Source organism: Anolis sagrei, chromosome 5 (assembly GCF_037176765.1).
Source record: "Anolis sagrei isolate rAnoSag1 chromosome 5, rAnoSag1.mat, whole genome shotgun sequence".
Lineage (NCBI taxonomy): Eukaryota > Metazoa > Chordata > Lepidosauria > Squamata > Dactyloidae > Anolis > Anolis sagrei.
In genome coordinates this window covers 180,948,842-180,973,779 of record NC_090025.1, presented here as the reverse complement: position 1 = coordinate 180,973,779, position 24,938 = coordinate 180,948,842, and the positions used below count along the sequence as shown (strand labels likewise).

The 24,938-nt window shown below is 43.0% G+C and overlaps 1 protein-coding gene and 1 long non-coding RNA gene across 9 annotated transcripts in view; one reads left to right on the top strand and one right to left on the bottom strand.

The window, feature by feature from the left end:
- The window catches only part of CALD1 (caldesmon 1), a 216,700-nt gene that overhangs the window by 45,256 nt on the left and 146,506 nt on the right, over positions 1–24,938 (bottom strand). The window contains exon 1 of one of the 8 annotated variants that reach the window (XM_060776654.2): positions 19,305–19,587. The exons of the other annotated variants lie outside the window; for them this stretch is intronic. Coding sequence (XP_060632637.2) covers positions 19,305–19,351 — 47 coding nt within the window. The 5' untranslated portion in view covers positions 19,352–19,587. Of the gene's footprint in view, positions 1–19,304; positions 19,588–24,938 lie in introns of those variants that run through there. 8 annotated transcript variants of the gene reach the window in all.
- Positions 6,595–12,306, top strand: LOC137097209 (uncharacterized). The gene is made up of 2 exons (XR_010910059.1): positions 6,595–6,799; positions 10,022–12,306. It is a non-coding gene; the product is annotated as an uncharacterized lncRNA (long non-coding RNA).

Here is a 24,938-nt window from a genome sequence, read left to right as displayed (position 1 = left end):
CCTCTGCTCATGTTTGCCTCAAGTTAAAATGTAAAAGGATGACAACAATGCCAAAAGATAAAGAGATGAAGAACACTTAGATTGCACTAGACTTAATTTGCACTGGATTTTATTCCAGGAGCTTCCTTTCCAGCTAGGACAAGGGTGGGCAAAATTGAACCACATTATCCCTCTAGTCCAGTGGTTCTCAACCTGGGGTCCCCAGATGTTTTTGGCCTCCAACTCCCAGAAATCCTAACAGCTGGTGAAGTGGCTGGGATTTCTGGGAGTTGTAGGCCAAAAACATCTGGGGACCCCAGGTTGAGAACCACTGCTCTAGTCCTCATCATGTCCACACTCATGGCAAAATAAATCTTAACCCCAAAGGTCCCCAATGCTCTTTAGGGCAGATGGGGCTATTTCACTAAATATTTAGCCCTTCGTGGAACAATCTTCTGGAGTAATTTCAGCTCTGGTAAATCACAGGTTTGAGGGCCCGGACTGTCTAGCTTTCCAGAAGGCCAAATTGGACACGGATTGGTAGAAAGCAGAAGCACAGGTTTTATTCTCAATGGCCAGAGAGGATGTCAGTGGAGAAAGCACTCCAAAGTACTGACATAACATAAATGAAAAAACACAGCACTTAGATTTCATTTGACAGCTACAGAAGAAACCCGCACCAGCTCCCGATTGGCTGAAAACCTGTCCAGCTAGGATTCACGATCAGAGTGGCCTAGGAATCCATTGGGAAATTGGATAAACTATTGTCGGAGCGGAGCCCCCGGTAGCGCAGTGGGTTACAGCACTGAGCTGCTGAACTTGCTGACTGAAAGGTCACAGGTTCGAATCCAGGGAGCGAGGTGAGCTCCCGCTGTTAGGCCCAGCTTCTGCCAACCTAGCAGTTCGAAAACATGCAAATGTGGGTAGATCAATAGGTACTGCTCCAGCAAGAGTGTAACAGCGCTCCATGCAGTCATGACAGCTGCATGACCTTGGAGGTGTCTATGGAAACACCAGCTCTTTGGCCTAGAAATGGAGATGAGCAACAACCCCCAGAGTTGGACATGACTGGACTTAATGTCAGGGAAAAACCTTTATCTTAACCTATCATTGGAGCATTTGAAGTATTAGTCCATTTAATGAATCACCTCTTAAAGGGGTGTAATCGAAAGGAATGTGGTATGGCAATATGCAATGAGTCCTTGAAGGGTTAGCACAATGGGGTTAGCCTAGTGTACACAACAGATACTTGGGGATGATGACCATCTCAAGAGGTAAAGCTGGTTTGTAGCATAGTTGCTGGATTTTTTTCCACAGATAGCCCCAATCTTATCAATGGGAGCAGGAAATGGACCCAGGGAGCTCAGATGTACATCCATTGAATAATCTTCCCCCGGTCTCCCAGTCCACTGTGAAAGAATTATGGAAATTAAAGACAGAGGTCTTGGGTGCGACCAGACAACATTCCAGAGACAATTTATACAAAAGGTTAATGTAAGACAAAAGGTGCGGGCTCGCTAGGATTTGCAGAGGTGTGATATGTATTTCATATAATTTTATATATTTCATAATTTGGGGGTTTAATTTCTTGATTACAGTCTAGGCCAATGGTTCTCAACCTATGGGTTCCCAAGATGTCACATTTGGGGACAAAAAAGGCTGTGGAGGTGTAATTTTGACAACTAGGGGTTCAGGGCAGGTTCCAAAGATGGTGATTTAGAGACATTTTGGAGCAAAAGACATGGCCTTAGGGACATATCCATGTGTTCTATGGATAACACTTTTCCAATATACACATTTCAGCTATGTCCTAAACATATACACACCACATGGAAGCCAATAGGTGCTTTTAACCAAATCTAACCCACATCCTAGTTACTGTAGTAGAGAGCAACCAGGTCATGAATTTTCTAACTCAAGTGCCTCTCTGTCTATCCATTCCAGCTACAGATAAGTATGCTTGTCTTTTCTTGATCTGTCCTCCCTACTTCATATATAAACATGCACTCTCTCCTTAGGATTTTTGCATGTAGCCACTAAGTAGAAAGATGTGTCATCTTTCCTGTTTTGAGTGGGGCTTTCCTGACTGCAAGACTAATCTCTTTCTCCCACTTTGAACTTTGCTCTCTCCCTTTGTTCTAGTGACTCTTAACATGAGAGGTTACCAAATAAGACACAGAATACTTCACATAGTAGAGCTCTGATCTGTTTTTTAAAAGGTAAGTATTGTACCACTCTGCAAAACATTGTTATCAGGCTTCCAAATTACTTGTAAAAACATTGCAAAGTCAACTCTACAAATTGTTTGGAGTAGATGTTCCAACTTCAAGTCTTTTTGTTGGTCTCTCGAGCTGAATTTTGTCCATTGATAAGCATTGTGCAAGTTCAGGTCATAGATCAAAATACAACATGACCCTCACATCTGTGGACGGGTACCCACAATGTAACCTACTTGTATCTAGGCATTTTGTACGTCCTGTAACATGATTCTATTGTATGCTTCCATTGGAAGCTGTTCATTGAATTGCACTGAAGGCCCTAGAAATGCTAGAAAGGTGTTCTCTTTCTAGCCATGTCATTAATTCATGTCAACAGTTTCACTATTATTTGTGATTTCACATTTCCATGGTAAATCCAGAAATAGACACAACCATAGGTATGGAGACCATGCTATAGCACATTTTACATCATACAGCTCTGACATAGTTTTGATGTAAAAAAAAAATCTCCAGGAAGAGCTGTAACAGCATTTAGGAGATATAAACATTGAAATAAAGCAAAGCTAGTGGTTAGGTAGAATCAAAACTGGAATTCTGAGCAGGGTAAGACTTGTTTCTTCTTCTAATGTTTTCTAATTCAGTGAGGATTTTTAAAAACATATGATTAACATATGATTAACATTCCTTTTTAAAACAAGGTAAATTGATGCAAAGTTTCTAGCTTTCATGCTTCTGACAAAGAGTTCTTTAAAAGTTTCAGGGCCTATCTTAAAAACTTACAAACCAAGCCAACTGAACAGGATTTATGGATTCCTGCTGATGTCTCCAATCCCAATCACTTCAACCTGATTGCATCTACACTGCCGAATTAATGCAGCTTGATACCACTCTAACTGCCATGGCTCGATGCAGTGAAACCATTGGAGATGTAGTCTGGTGAGGCACAAACCCCTTTTGGCTGAGAAGGAAAAAGATCTTATAAACCTACAGCTCTCATGATTCCATAGCATTTAGCCATGGAGCCCCCGGAGGTGTAGTGGGTTAAACCACTCAGCTGCTGAACTTGCTGATTGAAAGATTGGCAGTTCAAATCCGGGGAGCGGAGTGAGCTCCCGCTGTTAGCCTCAGCTTCTGCCAACCTAGCAGATCGAAAACATGCAAATGTGAGTAGATCAATAGGTACTGCTCCAGTGGGAAGGGTTTTTTTGTGTTTTTTTGTTGTGTCAGGAGCGACTTAAGAAACTGCAAGTCACTTCTGGTGTGAGAGAATTGCCCATCTGCAAGGTGATTTTGATGTTTTTATCATCCTTGTGGGAGGCTTCTCTCATGTCCCCGCATGAGGAGCTGGAGTTGATAGAGGGAGCTCATCCACTTCTCCCCGGATTCAAACCTGCAACCTGTCGGTCTTCAGTCCTGCCGGCGCAGGCGTTTAACCAACTGCACCACCAGGGACTCCATGGTGGGAAGGTAGCGGTACTCCATGCAGTCATGCCAGCCACATGACCTTGGAGGCGTCTATGGACAACGCTTGCTCTTTGGTTTAGAAATTGAGATGAGCACCACCCAGAGTCAGACTCAACTAAACTTAATGTCAAGAGGAAACTTTACCTTAGTTAAAGTGGTGTCCAACTACATTAATTCTACAGTATAGATGAGTGGTTCCAAACCTGTCATCCGTGGACCACCAGTGTTCCCCAAGAACTAAAATATGGTCTGCGGCCTCACCTTTACTACACCATTGCAATAAGAATGACTGGTCTCACAAAAACCCTCTTATAGTGCCGAGGCTTATTAAATATGGTTTTCTGTTTCCAAAACTAGAGATGACGTGGTCTATCCAATGCAAGTTTCTAAATCAGCACCCCAAATAACCAAACTGAATCTAAAGGTGACCAAAAACTGATTCGTAGTCCTTTTGGTACTAATGTCGGAGAGTGGTCCCTGGTCAAAGTGGTCCCTGGTAAAAAAAAAGTTGGGAACCACTGGTGTAGATGTACCCTTTATTAGGAGCAAACATTGGAGGCCTGTGTTGTCTCCTCCTCACCACAAACCCTACCAGGGAAAAAGGAACAGTCTTCCTTGCCTGCTTTGTTCCACTTGGCAGCAAGAAAGTTTGGCCTCCCTCGGAGTGTGTAGTTGGTGATTAAACCCTCTCCTCCTTTTTCCGGAGCTACTGACGGTCACTTGTCAGAACATACCAAAAATGAGCAGAATATATTTGTGTTGTTTTCCACCACTCTTTACTGTTTTGCATTTCGTTCCCTTTCCTCCCTGACATCCATCTGGAAGCTTTCCCTTGCATTCCAGTTCCCTTCCAGGAGGAAGCAATGAGGGGAAGGGAGGTGGGCAGAAGGAGGTCAGCCCAGAGAGAAAGAAGGAGCGGCAGAAGAACAGAGAAGAAGCAATTTTGCTCTGTCTTTGCAAGTAGAAGAGAGAGAAGAGGCCAGGCATATTTGCTCCCCCTGCCTTTAGTACTAGATATACAGATGCTATTTTTGCTGAGAAGTAATGTGGGGTATTTTTTATATCTACAAAATTCTGCTCTGCTAGAGGAAAGAACAGGTTCACTTAATAACTACCAATCTTCCCAACTGGTAGGGATCCCACTTTTTAAAATGTCCCAGTTTCATCCTCCTCCCACCTTCCCTCTTTGTCCTAAGCTTACTTCAACAGTTGCAAATTACGTGCAAATGTCCAAACCAGTCTGCACTCAATGAATTCAGCAGGGAAAAGGGGAGAAGGTGGCAGAATCTTGCTTATCCCAATAGGCTTTGGCAAAAGCAAACTGTTGCAGGGTCTGGGTTGTTGTAAGTTTTTTTTGGGCTATATGGCCATGGTCTAGAGGCATTCTCTCCTGACGTTTCACCTGCATCTATGGCAAGCATCCTCAGAGGTAGTGAGGTCTGATGGAACTCTGTTGCAGGGTCTCCTTGCTTGTATGTTCTTCTCTGCACTGTGATGTTGTTTAGCCACACATATCCTTGTTTACAGCTGCAAAATGTTGAAGATATGGAACTTGGAAGCCATCTAGGACACACATGTATACATATACACATGCAGGAAATACAGAATTAGCTTCCATTCAAAACATAGAAAAAGGGAGATGTTGTTATAAGAGAACAAAGATAAGAACCGAAGTCATCTGAATTTAATGTTATGCGTACTTTATCTCTCCTGGCCTGCATTCACGTTGACCACTCAACTGATAGCTGGTATATATATTAATCTCTGATGATATTTTAAAAGGCTACAAATGCCCACCCCTTGGGTTAAACCACTGGGCTGCTGAACTTGCAGACCAAAAGGTTGGCGGTTTGAATTTGGGGAGAGGGGTGAGCTCCCACTGTTAGGCCTGGTTTCTGCCAACCCAGCATTTGAAAACATGCAAATGTGACTAGATCAATAGGTACTGCTTCTGCAGGAAGGTAATGGTGCTCCATGCAATCATGCTGGTCACTTGACTTTGGAGGTGTCTATGGACAATGCTGGCTCTTTGGCTTAGAAATGGAGATGAGCACCACTCCCCAGATTTAATGTCAGGGGAAACCCTTACTTTACAACTGCTTAAATCTGGAGTGTTTGAAGTCTGGCCCTTTCAACTCTGCTGGACTGAAACTCCCAGCATTCTCATGATCAGCTATGCTATCTGGGAAGAATGGGAATAGTAATCCAACAACTTCTGGAGGTTTGCACTTTACCCACTAATGGCCACAAAACAACAGATTCATCAAGCTGAGAGAATTCTCATAAAAATCAACTTTCATTTAATGAACAGTTCAATGGGCCCACTAATAAGGCAGAAAGGTACAGCTATAGAAAAGGTAAAAAGCACAGCTTAGTTTTTACTAAAGCTGTCGGGGTTTGCATGTAGAAAGAGAACGGATGGACTTGACCATATATGGGAGACAAAGACAGACTAAAGATGAGGTTTTTTTTTGTGAAAGGGTGAAAAATCGGTCATGAGACTTGCCAACTTTGCAAAAGGAAGTAGCCAAGGCTGAAGTTAGAACTTGCCAAGGTCAGCAGATGTTTTCAGCTGTATTTTGCATGTTTCCAAGAAGGGGCTTGCTTATTGCGAAGCGAAACTTAAAAATATATGAGCTAATTGCTTAATATTAATTATAATATTGACAGCTTTTTTAACCAATGATTTAATCTTCGGGGCGGCTCTTAAAGCCGAACCCCTTTTTGATGTATAAAAGAACACTACCTTTGATGCTCGGGGGCTTTTCCAGAGACGCCATTTGTTGTGTCGAAAAGCCACTAGCAGCTGCTATAAATAAACTCTGATATTCTTGTTGAACCCTGTTGGCCGTCTTTCCTGACTCATCTGCGTCCGCAATTTGAACTGAAACGGAGCACTTTGGCTGAGCCTTTGGGCAATTGCTCAGGGAAGGAATAGCCTGCTTCATTTTTGGAGGTTCCACCGAGATTTGATTCAGACGGGCCGGAGTCGGGGAAGACGGATCTTGTTGGCAAGACGATTTTTGATCAGCATCAGGGGCGCGAGGGGCGATTGCCGTTAGCCGAGACAAAGGGGGCCCCCGACTACTAATAACCGGCTGCGACACTCCCCTCTTCTGTCGGTGCTGCTGATCAAGGTAAATCGCAACTCTTCGGGTTCTCAAGAAATCAACTGGGAGTGGAGGAGTGATAAGAAGGATCCAAAAGGAGGAAAGTCCGGGGGACGAAGGTTGTTCCAACGTCTACAGAGGCCCGGCAAGTATAAGTGGTCAAGTAAGACACTAGGTAACACACACCAGCGCTGGGGGAAGGGGGACCACTAAGTATCCCGTGGGGTAGTGGGAGGACGGGGCGAACCTTGCAGTTCCTAAAACGTGCCGTCGAGTGTCCGGGCGTCTAGGTCAAGGTTTGCTCCCCACTAGAGGCCATGGGTGGGAGGAACTCAAAGACAGTGTCTCCGCTTCAGTGTATGCTAGACAACTTTGACAAGTTTGTAGCTACATCGAGTCAGGGAGATCCAGGGGATTTTAAGGACTACAGATTAAGGAATCTGTGCACAGGAGAATGGCCCACCTTTCCTTTTGGGTGGCCTGCAGAGGGGTCGTGAGACCTAAAGAAGATTAGGCAGGTAGAAAAATTTTGTGCTAACCATCATCCGGATCAATATATTTATATTGATGCCTGGGACAACGTGGTGACCCAAAATCCTGATTGGGTCCGAAAGTGTAAAGAAGTACAGTGTATGATGATAAGAAAGAAGGAAAGGAAAGTCAAGGTTAAGGTCCTTGCCCAGGAAGAAGAGCCGGCGGAAGAACATAGTTACCGGGGGCAGCGAGATGCAATTCCCAATGCACCCCCGCTAACAGTGGCTATGGGCACTAAAAGAGAGAATGTACAGAGAAGGTGTCAGGAGAAGAAGGAGGCGAAGGACGAGGTCAAGACAGAGGCAGAGAAAGAGATAGAGGATGTGGAAGAGGCAGTGGAGGCTATACTCCACACCAGAAGAGGGAAGCAGTAGTGGCTGCAATAGCAGAAGAAGAATGGGAGGATGCGGAGGAAGAGAAATGAACTGACCAGGCTCTCGTTTTGCTGGACCCCGGGGAGCCGATGGTCACTATAGAAGTAGGGGACCAGCAAGTTGACTTTTTAGTGGACACTGGGGCAGAACGATCAGTGGTGAACAAACTTATTAGTCCTACCAGCGCAGAAGTCACCAAAGTGGTGGGGCTGTCAGGAAAAATTCAGAAATGCCCTTTTCTACAGGAACGGACATGTAATCTGGCAGGCCATAATGTGAGTCATAAATTACTATATCACCCTGATTGCCCAGTGTCATTATTAGGAAGAGACATTTTGTCAAAATTAAGAGCACAAATCCAAATTTTTAGACAATGGCCAAATGGAATTGACAATACCCATGGAAGAGGAATGGAGGCTCGGGCTCCCAGACTTGGAAAAACCGTTCGACTTGTTCGTGTCTGAAAAAGAAGGAGTGGCTATAGGGGTGCTTACCCAGACATTAGGATCATGGCAGAGACCAGTGGCTTATCTGTCAAAACAGTTAGACACGGTAGCACAGGGAATGCCGCCCTGTCTTCGTGCAGTGGCAGCAGCAGTAGATTTGATAAAAGAAGCAAGTAAATTGACCATAGGACAGCCACTGGCCGTCAAAGTACCACACCATGTAAAGGCGCTGTTAGACACCAAGGGACCGCGCTGGCTCACAAATGAGAGACTGACAAAATATGAGGGGGTGTTGTGCGATAACCCGATGGTGACCCTAGAAACTTGTGCCACCTTAAATCCGGCCACCTTGTTGCCTGCCCCAGGAGAGGAAACAGTCCACCAGTGCATTCAGGTGATGGAACAGGTATATTCCAGCCGACCTGACTTAAAGGACGTACCAATGTCCAAGGCAGACATGACCCTGTTCACGGATGGCAGTAGCTTCATGGAGAACGGTGAGAGGCGTGCAGGATATGCGGTGGTACAGGGGGGGGGAGAGATTCTGGAAGCAGAGTCGCTCCCCCCGGGAACCTCCGCTCAACGGGCTGAATTGATAGCCCTCACCAGAGCACTGCAGTTGGCAAAGGGAAAACGGGTCAATGTCTACACGGACTCAAAGTACGCCTTTACTACGCTCCATGCCCATGGAGCTCTGTACAAGGAGCGGGGACTCCTTACGTCGGCTGGAAAGGGCGTTAAAAATGCAGCTGAGATTGTGGCCCTCCTGGAGGCGGTCTGGGACCCGGACAAAGTGGCTGTAATGCATTGCAAAGGACACCAAAGGGGAGAAGACCCAGTGACACAGGGTAATAGACTAGCTGATTTGGCCGCAAGAGAGGCAGCTAAGCACCCCCACAATAGGCAGCACCTGTTGGCTGTGATGGTAATAAGAGATCCCCCGTTAGAAAAGTTTACATACACAAAAGAAGAGGAGAATTGGGCTTTGGGGGAAAAAGGAGAATGGAAGGGAGAGGTCATTGTGATGCCAGATAACCGCGTTTATGTCCCTAAGGATATGGCGTGGCACATAGTCCGACATATGCACTCCAACACACACCTGGGTAAGACAGCCTTAGCTAAGCTGCTAGAACGGCAAATGTACATTGATGGACTCCATAGCCTGACAGCAGCAGCAGCACACAGATGCTGGACATGCGCCAAAAATAATCCTCGAGAAGGACCCTTAAAGCCACCAGGAATTCAACACATAGGCAACGTCCCATTCGAGGCAATTTTGACTGATTTTACTGAAATGCCCCCGCAAAAGGGCTACAAATATTTGCTTGTTTTTGTGGACACCTACACCGGGTGGGTAGAGGCGTACCCAACCCGAACTGAAAAGACAGTAGAAGTTTCAAGAGCACTTTTAAAGGACATAATCCCCAGATTTGGAATACCATTAGAAATAGGGTCTGACAACGGTCCAGCTTATGTACACAAGGTGATTCAAGGACTGTGTCAAATATTGGGCACAAAATGGAAATTGCATTGCGCTTATAGGCCCCAGTCCTCAGCAAAAGTTGAGAGAATGAATCGGACTCTAAAGACTGCTATGTCAAAAATCTGTCAAGAGACAGGGCTGGGTTGGACTGTAATACTGCCCATGGTACTATTGAGAGTAAGGTGTACCCCTCACAAAAGAACAGGTCTGACCCCCTATGAGAGACTATATGGCAGACCACCATTAAATTTGAGGTCGATACTGGACAAAGGGGGAGACCAACATGTGATTGGAGATAAACAAACCATTCAACAAGTGCAAGCCCTGGCTGGACAGATAAAATGAATTGCACAATATACTTCAGAGTTAAATCCACCCTATCCTACCACACCTTTGCATTGTTTCTCGCCAGGTGACGAGGTGCTTGTGAAAGAGTGGAAGATTGACCCACTAGGACCTAAGTGGAGAGGGCCCTATACTGTGCTGATATCAACCCCTACTGCCATTAAAGTGAAGGAAGTTAAACCTTGGATACATTACACCCGTGCCAAGCTGGCACCCCCCATGTGGGAGATAAAAAAGGCAGATCAGAGTGACCTGAGACTCAGGATCGTCCGGCAACTCCCTGAGGGGTCAACAAGGCCATGAAGCTGACCTCTTCGGGAACAACAGATCGTCGCAGGTCAAGTATGACGCAGTGTGGCCCAACGAAAGCCCTATCTTGGAAGTGGTGGATAGAGATTATAATGGGGAGGAGGGAAAGATGCCCTAGAAAACCAATAGGAGTTCGAACGGTTTTTGGATATACGATGCTTATAAACATGATCACTATGATACAGGGAAATTGGCTAAAAGAGCATGCTAGATTCATGTTTGATCAGCATGGAAAAGATGTGGCACTCCTATATGAACATCCAGAGAAAGTAGGTGACTTCTCTTTCCTCCCTACCCTAATAGCTGACCCCCAGGTGGTGCTCGGGGGGTTACAAGGAACTATTCAAAATCCCACCATATTTTCTCAGGTCCCCGATGGATTAAAACACATTAAATTTAGACGAATAAGATATACTGCCACCACGAGAGGAATGTGTTTTTGTTGTGCAAACAAGGGTACATGGAATCAACAATGGAAAGGCTGGGAGCACAGAAAAGCCTTCCTAACAAGGTTGACAAATTACACTCACTGTCAGGACAAGTTTTATTTGTATGGAACCTATAACTCAACATATGTTAACAAACAAAATCTGGCCGACACGGACTGGAAGGAACTGTACCCTGAGTACCCGCTGTTTGAGTCAAATTACACATCCCTGAGAAATGGAGGCAGTATTTGTTCAGGATGGCATATTAGAGATCCCAATATGTGGTTTTTCTTTGATAAATGGGCAACCAATTTTCATCCAGGAGGAAACCAATGTGTTGGGGTAGGATACCTGACATTCCCTGTACGAGTCCTTAAACACCCTAGGAGGCTTCAGAGATCTTTGAAAGCCATAGCACCCCTAGGACCTGAGTGCTCAGACGAAGTGATTATAGACTCACAACTGTCCGAAACTGGAGGCTCAAGGATAGGAGGAGGATTAATAACAGGGCTCCTAACCCTCGGGTCCTATCCTGGAATAATGGCCCAAGAAAACAGAAAGAGTATCATGGGACTCACATGTAGATTAGAGAAAAGCATAAATGCCACAGGAAAAATAGTTAGACAATTACAATCAGAAATTGAAGAACTAAGCCAAATGGCAATGCAACACAAGCTAGCCCTAGATTATTTGTTGGCAACAAAAGGAGGATTCTGTTCTATAATAAAGGGCCGGTGCGTGGTCCAATTTCATAATCTGAACCAAACAATTGAAGATGATTTGGAAAAATTGCAAGAGTTAATAAATCATAACGTAAAGGAAGATGGATGGCAACCTTTCTCATGGTTAACGTCTCTGCTTCCTTCAGCATCATGGCTTAGAGAAATAATACTTGTGATTATGCTATGCGGTTTTGTCTTTTTGTTGCTAATGTGCTGTTTTCCGATTTTGCTTCAAGTTTGCCAGAGACATATGCATCAGGCAGCTTCGGTAGAAAAGATAGCTCTCATTAAAGGGCATAATTGGAGAGATCCGTAATATCTAACCCTTGCTGATTTGCTCTCGCTTTTGTAAACCGCTTCGCAAAACAAAAACATGAGGGAATAAGGCAGAAAGGTACAGCTATAGAAAAGGTAAAAAGCACAGCTTAGTTTTTACTAAAGCTGTCGGGGTTTGCATGTAGAAAGAGAACGGATGGACTTGACCATATATGGGAGACAAAGACAGACTAAAGATGAGGTTTTTTTTTGTGAAAGGGTGAAAAATCGGTCATGAGACTTGCCAACTTTGCAAAAGGAAGTAGCCAAGGCTGAAGTTAGAACTTGCCAAGGTCAGCAGATGTTTTCAGCTGTATTTTGCATGTTTCCAAGAAGGGGCTTGCTTATTGCGAAGCGAAACTTAAAAATATATGAGCTAATTGCTTAATATTAATTATAATATTGACAGCTTTTTTAACCAATGATTTAATCTTCGGGGCGGCTCTTAAAGCCGAACCCCTTTTTGATGTATAAAAGAACACTACCTTTGATGCTCGGGGGCTTTTCCAGAGACGCCATTTGTTGTGTCGAAAAGCCACTAGCAGCTGCTATAAATAAACTCTGATATTCTTGTTGAACCCTGTTGGCCGTCTTTCCTGACTCATCTGCGTCCGCAATTTGAACTGAAACGGAGCACTTTGGCTGAGCCTTTGGGCAATTGCTCAGGGAAGGAATAGCCTGCTTCACTAATGGGCTGAAATCAACCACTGGGTTTAGGTTAAGAATGCTATTTTTACTTGTCCTATTGTGATAATTGTGATGTCATCTTAACTCCTGAGATTTACCATAGAGGATTATAGAAGATTTATATACTGATTGAGCCCAGCCTAATCCAGCCATTTTCAAACTGGTAGTGGTAGAAGTTTGCTAAGTCGTCTTATCCTTAACATCACATGTGTTAAATGCTAGGCCTGAAGGTTGCCATTTCGAATCCACAAAAATGGGATGAGCTCCTGTCTGTCAGCTCTAGCTTGCGGGGACATGAGAGAAGCCTCCCAGCAGAATGGTAACATATTTGGGCATCCCCTGGGCAACGTCTCTGTAGACGGCCAATTCTCTCACACCAGAAGCAACTTGAAATATGTTCTCAAGTCGCTTCTGACATGAGTAAAAAAAAAAAAGTAGTCCTAATGCAAGCAAATATGAAGGGCTGACTGTAGTTAGCATTATCTACCAGGAAACTGCATTGCTGTACAGTAAATAACTCTAATTGTAAATTCCAGGAATAGAAAGGATTAAGCCAGGGCTCCAAAGTGACATCAAACTGCTATAATTGTGTAGCGTAAACAACCCCGAGGTTGCTTCCCCCTCTCTCTTTATCCTTCTGCCAGCAGGAAAAGAAATATTTTTTTTCAAAACTGGCTGAGTGCTCTCATTTTTTTATTGTTTAGTTTTTAATTATGTTTTACTTGTTTTCATGTTGGGCTAAATCCAGTCTTTTATTGGCTGCTGCAGCTGGAGTTTCTCTCCCTCCTGCCTTCAGCTCTTTGTGCCACCTGAGAAATGCCTCTGGACAAGTTGGTAGCCTTCAAAATACATGTGAAAATGAGTATTACGACTAATAAGACTAGATTGAGATGGTACAATCTGGGAGGGAAAGGGCTAAAATGGGGTCCCAGATTATATCCATAGCTGGAAAATGCCTTGTTTTTGTGAATACGTGCAGGTATGTTTCCAAAGCAATTACCAACATCATCCTTCTTAGGTATTTCAGCTTTTCTTGCCACATCCAATATGTGACTCAACAAGTGACTACACACACAAAAAGAAAAGGAAAGATGGCTAGATTGTCGTGATCATGGGCTCTACAAGGGATTGCAACAGCAGAACAAACTGTCCCGTGACCAGCTAGCCAAACCACTCCTGAGCACGCCAAACCCACACCGTATGCTTCTCAAATGGGCAGGAGCGGAGACAGAATGATCCACTTCCTCAATTCTTTAATCTCGCCACTAAACGTTGGGCATTTTCATTTGTCCTTATTAGGATATCAGCCTCTAGTCCTAAAATTTCTCACATTAACATATGAGGAACACATCAGCAATAAAAAATAAAGCACAAACTCATAACTTTAAAAAAATTAGAAAGTCTAATTAGGTTTCTAGCTTTCAGCCCTAGATCTTGTTCTGAATTCCTGTGGTCACTTCAGTAATGCAAAAATACAGCAGTTTCATTTAACCAGATCTGACAAAATATGTCCTCTTTAGGCATTTTCCAGGTTCTCCAGTGTGACTGTATGGTATCCTTAGGCCTGAAGTCCTTCATTTCAATCGGGTTTGCAATTATCCATGGTTTTGTGCATCCATGAGAAGCCCAGGAACATAATGCTGTTACAGTTCATATGAAATTTTGAATAGAGCGCTCTGAGAGTATCTCCTTGAATTTGAAATGATCGCATTCATGTTTATGACACATCTGGATACTTTTTTCAAGATGAAAAGGGGTCTGGTGACATTCAAAGAGGATGGGCTCAGTCTACAAATGGTATTACTATCATTCAACCAATCATTCACGTGCATAGTTGTTCAGTCTAAACAAAGTGCAAGGTCTACTATCTGTCATCAGGGTGTCTTCTGTTAAGTACCAATATTTTGACTTCTGCAGACCATTTGGAACATCATATGTAAATCTACATAACAATCTGTTGTCAAACTCAGGCTGTTCACCTATGAACAAATCCTCTCTATTTTGGTTGACTCTTTTCTTTCTTTTTTGTAAGTTCTCGAGGAAATTTTTACACAGAACATATTTAAGAAATCCGCAAAAGTGAAACCCACAAACATGGAGAGTCAACTGTAACCTGAAAGGTAAATGAGGCTTAAACGACTGAGTTGTTGACTAGGAAGTTGTAGTACAAATCTCATGTTTGAAAACATCAGTAAAGCCCTACTGGATCAGAACCAAAGCATTCCCTTTCTCACAGCAGCCAGCCAGATGTCTCTGGGAAGTTGACACAGATTCAGTACTCTTCCATTACTAATATGCAACAGCTAGTAACTCAATAGTATACCACTTCTGAACCCGGAGAGCCTTATGAACTTATAATGTAACATTATTTATTTGTTTGATTGATTGTTTATTTCTTTAATTTACATTTTATTTATTGCACCTTTCTTCTACTCAAGGTAATGTCCAAGGTACTCTACTCTGTCTTATTTATCCTTAAGACAGTACTGTGAGGAAGGTTGGCCTGAGAGATAGTGAGGAGCTCAAAGTCACCCAATAAGCATCATGGTTGAGTGGGGATTTGAACTTGATCATCTTAAGGTGCTTCCAGACAGATCATCTTAACTCTGTCTGGAAGCACCTTGATCATCTTAAGGTGCTTCCAGACAGAGTCAAAATGCAGGACAAATAAATGGACCAAATAAAATCACAGGACCTGATAGCAAGTCCAATCACAGACTTCTCAGTCCCGGTAAATGGTGCTCCACCATCCTGACACCTTCGTTCATAGCGGATTTTCAAAATCTGCAAGATGGATGGGGAATATCCGGCAAAAGTTTACTTTTTTAATTCACCCTCGGAGATGCACCGGACCTCATATGTGCTGATTCAGATATTGAAATGTACATACAAGCAGATTTCTTATTATCTCTCCTCACCCTATTGTAAATTCAAACTCTGTTTAATTTCATAAACACCAACACAAAGGAATGGTTGCAGAGAGTTCTTGCTGTAATTGCTTTCTAGTTATGCTTCCATTTAGCCACCTGTGGGTCTGTGACTCCATACAGCCCTCATCAGCTCTTTTGAGATTTTAAAACGAGCACATGCACTGAAGCAATCCATACCAGCATATAGGAGTGAAGTCACATGTTTTCCTTTACTGAATGCGAATACAGTCATGCAAATAGGTGCATTTTTGGCCAAAATCAGGTTTTAAGAGCACCTTTTAAACATGTGTTTTTCAACTGTTAATTTTAATCAGTGCACATTTTTCTTAAATGTCATTTAAGTCACCGCACCCTTTTATCCCAGTTTCTTCTGCATTTTAGGGCATGTGTAGAAGGGCCTTCAGTGCTAGTTCAACACCAATCTACACCACACTTAGCTGGGCACCTTGTTATTGCTGTGTACCTTCAGGTTGTTTCTGATCTTAGCTTAAGGGTTTTCTTGGCTAGACTGTTCAGAAGAGGTTTGCCACTTGACCTGGTCCCCAAAGCCATAGTCCAACACACAAACCATAATGTAAGGTTTAACACACACCTCTCAGAAAAATGCTCTGTCATCCTATTTAGTAACAGCACCATCAAACAAGGAGACATGCATTGCTTTGGGGGGGGGGGGGGGGAGAGAATACAAAGGTATGCACAAACACGCCAAAACAAGCACACAAAAACACTAAAGGGAAGGACACAGCCCAATATGAAGGATCCATTGCCATGGAATGTTGACCTGCTATCATCAAAGGAAAGAGATAAAAACCAACTCAGAAGAGAGATGGAACAGAGCATCCTGAAAGAAGGTGTGGTCAACTTGGGTAGAGGAACACTGTGACATTTTGAGTCAGCCTTATTTTGTTATATACTAAAAGCCTAGCCTTCCTATGCCAGCTTTCCAACTCAAGAGACACCTCTGTGACTGCCAGCCTCTCCACCTTTCCTTCCTTTGGCCATTTCCAGTATTTGGAGATAGGAAGTGGTGGAATCATGCTAAAGGGGGAAGGTCATTCATGGGCATTTCCAGAGCTGCTGAAAGATGGTGTCAAAGGTTCTTTGGGGCTTGGTACACACATGGGGAAATCATATACAGATTTAATATCAGCCTGCGATTTTACGAAATGTAATATAAATGTGACCTTTTGCTAATAAAATCTCAGATCACCATGTAAGCACTTGCTTTAGTTCTGGGAGGGGGAAAAAATCTAAATATCCATGATGTAGGAATTTAGTAGGATTCAGTTTACTAAATTTTAATTCACCCTCGGATATGCACCGAGGGTGAGTCTGTTTGTGACCACTGAAGATTTATTTATTTATTTATTTATTTATTTATTTATTGCATTTATTGACCGCCCCTCTCAGCCCGGGGGCGACTCGGGGCGGTGAACAACAACAAAGAAGACAGTGTACAGTGAAATTATGACGATACAAACCAGACAGATACAACATAACATATACTTATACTAAAAATCCGCTTCGTCAAGTCCTGGGGTCATAGCCGAAATTCGTAGTCCTAGTTCATTCCAGTGTCAATTCAACTACACTCAGTTGAAGGCCTGCTCGAAGAGCCATGTTTTCAGGCCCCTACGAAAGGCCATCAAGGAGGGCGCCTGTCTAACTTCAGCAGGGAGAGTGTTCCACAGCCGGGGGGCCACCACCGAGAAGGCCCGCTCCCTCGTCCCCGCCAGACGTGCCTGTGAGGCAGGCGGGACCGAGAGAAGGGCCTCCCCGGATGATCTCAAGGCCCTCGTGGGCTCGTAGGCCGAGATGCGGTCTGCAAGGTATAAGGAAGATGTTCCTTATACCTGAATCAAAAGACTTAGAAAATTGATGTGCTATATAGTGAAATATCCATCTATAAAAGTGGCTTTTGTTTCCTTTCCTTCACATGAAGAATGTTTCCATACTGACTTCTCCAACCAATACCTGCCTACCTGTGTACACTTTCAACTGGTATACATTCTGGAAGGTTAGTGAGTCTGCCAGCTTTCCCCCCATAAGTATTTCTGTGTCTCTTAATATATTTCAGTGTGGTTCTATGGTATCCTTCGAGACCACATATAGTCAAAACATAGGGCTCACTATTATCCAAGTTTTCATGAATCCACAAGAGGTCTTGGAAGGTGTCCCATGTGGATAATGGGGTTTGGTCTGTATTTTAAAGGTTTCATATGTTCTTAGTCTTCCCAGGGTATCAATTTACTCCTAGACTTCATGCCCTTAGTGTGCATCCAAACTTAATTAAAAGACCCAGGTTTTGATCTTTTTATTTCCAATTATATATTGAATTAATAAACCAGCTAGGCTGGTTTATTAATTCATACAGAGAAAATCTCTAATCTGATTGACTGAAATTATTTTGGGATAAACAGAAAGTATGGATTTTCAAGTTATAAAAATAAGAAGTGGAACAAAATCAAAGACTTTCTGATGCTTTTGATCAGTCTGGATGAACACTTAGTTTAATCCTACACATTTCCTTACTTCCCAAAATTTGTCAAGGCACTTTAAAAAGAAACGGTAGAGATGTCATTCCTAGCCTAAGACATTTAATTGGAAGCAAACCTAGCACAAAGTCAGAAAGGATACAATTTCTCCAAAAAATACCATACAATCAGTATGTCCTCTTTCTCCACCCTTTCGCATTACAGTACTAATGTCCACAAAGAACAGTATTGACCTAGAGAATCATTTCTCAACCTGGGGGTGTCAGAGGGGTCACCAAAGACCATCTGAAATTACAGTATTTCCTGTTGATCATGGGAGGTTCTACATGGAAAGTGTGGTCCAATTCTATTATTGGTGGGATTCAGAATGCTCTTTGATTGTAGCTGAACTATAAATCCCAGCCACTACAACTCCCAATGCCAAGGCCTATTTTCCCCAAACTCCACCAGTGTTCACATCTGCGTATACTGAGTATATGTGCCAAGTTTGGTCCCGCTCCATCATTGTTTGAGTCCACAGTGCTCTCTGGATATAGGTGAACTACAACTCCAAAACTCAAGGTCAATGCCCACCAGACCCTTCCAGGATTTTCTGTCGGTCATGGGAGTTCTGTGTGCCAAGTCTGGATCAATTCCATCATTGGTGGAATTCAGAATGCTCTTTGATTGTCAGTGAACTATACATCCCTGCAACTACTACTCCCAAATGACAAAATCAATCCACCCCCCTAAACCCCACCAGTATTCAAATTTGGGTGTGTCAGGTATTTGTGCCAAATTTGGTCCAGGGAATGACAATACATTCTGCATTACATTACGATTCATAACAGTAGCGAAATTACAGTTATTAAGTAGCAACAAAAATAATTTTATGGTTGAGGGTCACCACAACATGAGGAACTATATTAAGGAGTCACGGCATTCGGAAGATTGAGAACCACTGATCTAGAGATTAAGCAACATCCAAGGGCCCTATATCCCAGAATATCAAGGCAGAAAATCCCACATTTTTGGAGTGTGGACTCAGATAACCAAGTTCAAAGGAGATATTGTGGGATTTTCTGCCTTGATATCCTGGGATATGGGGCTGAGTGGAAGGGCCCCCAATTTCACACTGAGGAAAGTGACCTATGAATGATAGCAAGCAAATATTAATAACCAAGAAGTCTGCCTATGAGCCAGATCAAAATGTCTTTGCATCCTTTCAAAGTTAAGGCTGTCTTCATAGAAAAACCAGATCTGGTTCAGAAAGCAGGGAATCAGGCAAAGTTGGAGCATTTGCTCACAACTATTTCAACATGTCGCAACTTCTTTCTGTTTTCCTTCCCTCAAATGCCAGAGCCAGGTTTTCCAAGTTTAAAAAGAAAGTCTGGAATCCGTATGAGCATTTCCTATGCTCATACAAACACACATCTCACCCACCCACCCACTCCCCATCACTAGCAAAATTAATCAGGAACTCACCTGGAAAGACCTGAGATGTTTGTCCTGCAATATTCTCCACTGATCATGCCTGGAATATTGCAGATCCAGATGGGAGTTGTTGGAGGAAGGAGCAGAAAGTGGAACCAGGGAGCAAAAATATCCCTTTTGCCTTCAAGCAGCCAGGGTTGATATTGGCTGTATTTGCTTACTAACTTGCCAGCTAACAGTTCTGAACTGAGCCCTTTGCTATGTATTATACAGCAGCCACAACTGAATCCTCTGATCGACTATCTCTTCTGATCCCTCCTCCGCTCACTTAGTCTCTTTGCACTACAGATCATATGATCCCAACCTCCCCCCCCCCCTTGCACCACCTTTACTGTATTCTCCCTAATAGAGACCCAACTGCAAAACTCAAGGCCATTATTTCCAAACAAGAGAGCAGGGATTCTACAGGTTTTCCTCAGCTGTTCCATTATGATGCAACAGGTAAGTGGATATCTTTGCTGCCTTAAGTATTTTTCTTCTTTTTTCTAGTTTGGTTTTGTCAAAGTGAGCACTGAGCGGCTGGAATGTGAAACTCAATGCAAAGGTGTTTGCTTACTTACAAAGACCTGTTTGCCATAGGGACCACATTCCAGGTGAGCCGACATGTCAGCAAATGCCACTGTTTCAGATGAGAAGCCCATGTAAATGCCAACTATGCACACAAATAATAATAATAACAATAATAATACTCAGTTCTTGTGGGTTTTTTCAGGCCATATGGCCATGTTCTAGAGGCATTTCTCCTGACGTTTCGCCTGCATCTATGGCAAGCATCCTCAGAGGTGAGGACAGACCTCACCTCTGAGGATGCTTGCCATAGATGCAGGCGAAACGTCAGGAGAAATGCCTCTAGAACATGGCCATATAGCCCGAAAAAAACCCACAAGAACTGAGTGATTCCAGCCATGAAAGCCTTCGAAAATACAATAATAATAATTTAATACATTTAAATAAATAAAAACCAAGTATGGGTCGTTAACGTTGCAATCTCAGGCAATAGCAGTATTGTAGAGGAACTACATGAAAGGCACTGCAGACTACTTCAACCAGAGAAGTCAGCCATAGTCACCTGATGAACCAACTTGGACTCAGCATATTATTTGAGAATACAGAAATGCTGGACCACTCGAACAACTACCATGTCAGACTACACAGAGAAGCCATTGAAATCCACAAGCATGTGGACAATTTCAACAGAAAGGAGGAAACCATGAAAATGAACAAAATCTGGCTACCAGTATTAAAAAAAACTCTAAAATTACAACAGCAAAACAGCAGAGAGGAAACAATCTGGGACATCTAATCACCTCTCAACAAAAGATTGCGCTAGGAACTGCCAGGCCATCAAATGCTAATCAAGGTGGTCAGTTGAAACATTCACACCTAGCTCCTTTGTCCTTTGTCTCACCCTGGTCATTCCACAGATATAAACCCTTTTTCCTAGTTCCAACAGAGCGGCTCACTACCTCTGAGGATGCAGGCGAAACGTCAGGAGAGAATGCCTCTAGAACATGGCCGTAAGGTAGGTAAAGGTATCCCCTGACATTAAGTCCAGTCATGTCTGACTCTGGGGTGTGGTGCTCATCTCCATTTCTAAGCCGAAGAGCCAGCGTTGTCCATAGACACCTCCAAGGTCATGTGGCCGGCATGACTGCATGGAGCGCCGTTACCTTCCCGCCAGAGCAGTACCTATTTGCATGTTTTCGAACTGCTAGGTTGGCAGAAGCTAGGGCTGACAGCAGAAGTTCACACCGCTCCCCGGAATCGAACCTGCGACCTTTCGATCAACAAGCTCAGCAGCTCAGTGCTTTAACCCACTGCGCCACCGGGGGCCACCGAACATGGCAGTATAGCCCAAAAAAACCTAAAACAACACAACTACTGGAAGAGCTGACACAATACAAAGATTTAAAGATCAAACTGCAAAGACTAGCACAAGCCAGCCAAGGTGGTCTCAGTGGTAATCGGCATACTGGGTGCAGTGCCTAAAGACATTGGCCTGCACTTAAACACAATCAGCGCTGACAAAATTACTATCTGTCAGCTGCAAAAGGCCACTTTACTGGGATCTGCACGCATTATTCGCCGATACATCGCACAGTCCTAGACACTTGGAAAGTGTCCGACGTGTGATCCAATACAACAACCAGCACAGTGATCTTGTTTGCTGTGTACTAATCTTATTGTGTTTTAAATAATAATAATAAGGTTTTGAGTCCCTTTGAGTTTTCTGGGCTGCATGGTGATGTTCCAGAAGCATTCTCTCCTGATGTTTCACCCACATCTATGGCAGGCATCCTTAGAGGTTGTGAGGTCTGTTGGAAGCTAGGCAAGTGAGGTATATATATCTGTGGAATGTCTGGGGACACAGCATATTATTTGAGGACACAGAAATGCTGGACCACTCTAACAACCACCATGTCAAGCCACTGAAATCCACAAGCATGTGGACAATTTCAACAAGAAGGACAAAACATGAAAATGAACAAAAACTGGCTGCCAGTATTTAAAAAAACTCTAAAATCACAATAGTAAATAAAGAACAACACTCAGAAAACAGGGGAACTCCAGACAAGAATCAATCAGAGTCAGCTAACACCTCCCAACAAAGGATCCCCCAGACAGCAACCAGCCAGGCTTTGAAGCTGCAAGGCCATTCAATGCTAACCACAGTAGCCAATCGCAACATTCACACTTGCCTCAAACAGATTTTAGAGTTCTTTTTCCCACCCTGGATATTCCACAAATATATAAACCTCACTTACCTAGTTTCCAACAAACCTCACAATCTCGGAGGATGGCTGCCATAGATATGGGCAAAACATCAGAAGAGAATGCTTCTGGAACATGGCAATACAGCACGGAAAACTCACAGCAACCCACGGAGGTATTTTTTTAAAAAATGATGAACAATTTATTCAGTTTTCCAATTATATGAAGCTTTACACAGAAGTTGGGGGAGATACCCTTGAATGTAATTATAATATTCAGGAGATATTGGATTCTTTGCCCTCCTCCTTTTGTTTCTTTCTGTGTACCACTTCTCAGAAAACAGCACTTATCTGTCAGAAACTATTGGCCCGTGCAGGAAAAAGAAATGTGTTTGTTGTTAACAATCCAGCATAATGACATTAACATCTGCTCATTGTTTAAAGAATGCTATTAACTCTTCACTACCTGGGAAAGTAAGGAATGCCATAAATGACTTGCATTTTATTATAGAACAAGCAAGAAATATGCCTTTAATGCCCCAAGTCTGTTTTTAAACAAGTCCTTGTCCTTTCAATTTTGGGCATGGCATGGGGCCATCAAAAATGGTCTGATTCATTAAACAGGGGAAGAGGCATGGTGACAGTAAGAACAACCACCAAGACTGGGAAAGTTACGTTTTGGCACTACAGCTCTCAGTATCTCTTAGCAAGCTTGCCCAGTGCTGACTGGGGGATTCTGGCTATTGGGGTGTTGAAAAGTAACTTTTCCAAACTCTATTCCAAGATGCTACTGTGCTTACTAGGCAAAATATGGTAAATCTATTTGGTTTTAATCAAGCCAGATGTTATATGGAAAATCCCATGTATTGTATGACTACGGAGTCTGCTTGTTTACGTATCCTTCTGTTCTTCTTTCTTTCCATTTCTCTCTCTCGTGCAATGAGCTCTACATGGGGTTGCCTTTGAAGACTGTTCAGAAGCTTCAAATGCTCCAACATACAGCAGCTAGGTTGATCACCGGAGTGGCGTACAGGGAGCATACAACCCCCTTGTTGCACCAGCTCCACTGGCTGCTACCAAGCACAATTCAAAGTGCTGGCTTTAGCTTATAAAGCCCTAAATCAGTGGTTCTCAACCTGGGGTCCCCAGATGTTTTTGGCCTACAACTCTCAGAATCCCAGCCAGTTTACCAGCTATTAAGTTTTCTGGGAGTTCAAGACTAAAAACATCTGGGGACCCCAGGTTGAGAACCACTGCCCTAAATGGATCCAGCCACCTTACCTGTTCGAACGTATCTCCTCCTATGAACCATTGTGGAGATTAAGATCGTCTGGGGAGGTCCTTAATAAATAATAATAATAAACCTTTATTTATACCCTGCTAACATCCCCCGAAGGACTCGGTGGAACTTACAAGAGGCAGATGCCAGATACATTAGCAAAACAACAACATAACAAATACAACAATAAATAAACTCATAAAACAAAGCAATAAACATTAAACAATAGCAATAAACATTAAACAATAACACCACGATGCAATTAAAAACTATGGCCGGGCCAAATATAATGATTAAAAATTTTAAAAATGCTGGACATGACCAGGTGAAATGGATGAGTTTGGCAATAGGTGCAGTGTGCAGACAATCTTAAATCTCTGGTAAAGTGCATTGGGACATGATGCTTGGAGTTTCCTATTCTGGGAAGGCACACTGGAACAACCACGTCTTCAAGCTCTTCCTAAAGAGCCTACTGCCAACATTGGGGCTTGTCTGATGTCCTTGGGGAGAGAGTTCCAGGGTGGAGGGGCCACCACCGAGAAAGTCCCTCTCTCGATCCCACCTCCGTCACAGGAGTGTCTGGTGACAATGAGAGACAGGACCTTCTCTGTGGTGGCCCCTCAGCTTTGGAATTCCCTGTGATATTAGAGCAGCTTTCTCCCTCCTGGCCTTCGGAAGGTAAGTGAAAACCTGGCTCTGGGGTCAAGCCTTTGGAGATGAATCTATGTTGCAATAATAGCCTCGACATACGTGCGATTGATCTTTGGAGCGGCCCCAGATTATGATTTGGGATGGTATGATTTTAATAGTGAATGCAATATGTTGTATGTTTTAATGTGCACTTAATTTTATTTTTTAACTTAAGTGTATGTTGTTTGTTGTCCAAAGGCATTGAATCGTTGCGATATGTAAAGGCGCCTTGAGTCCTTTTCAGGATAGAGAAAGGGAAGATACAAATAGAGTAAATAAATAATAATAAATTTCTCCCTCTTCAGAAAATGTAGAAATGGAAAACCATCTTTTCCCATGAAAATGCCCTTGACCTAGAGCTTCATTAAAAGCTGAAGGTTAGCTTTTAATGACCCTATTAAGAGGGACTTGTTGTCTTTTTAAGCTAGAAAATAAATTCAGGTTATGGAAAAAGAGACGGGGAAAAGATGGGGGAAAAGATTTCAACAGAGGTTGGAAGTGTGTCTTAGAATATAATTCTTTAATCTGCTAGCATGCATGGTCATTAGCTAGTAACCTCTGTGAGTTATATAAAATGTCGCTACTAACATTTTTAGAAATGTTACTTTTCTATTTACATTTTCCAGATAAAAATGAAGACACGTGAGACCAAACAATGCCAGAATGTGGCCAAGATCCTAATGGGGAGAACCTCAATAGTTACATAGAATCCTATTGTTCTTTCAGACAATACTAATTATTTCAAAATATTCTTGTTTGTTTATTAGTATGAGTTAAATGTACAAGTGAAATGAAAAAATATAGGGGATTTTTTATTTATCATGTCAGAAGCAAATTAAGAATACAGTTATATAGAAAAACCACAAAGTCAAAAACTTTAGCATTATACTAAATTTCCTTTGACCAGAAGCTGGCCACTTTGAGTGCGTCCGGTGTCACTGTAAG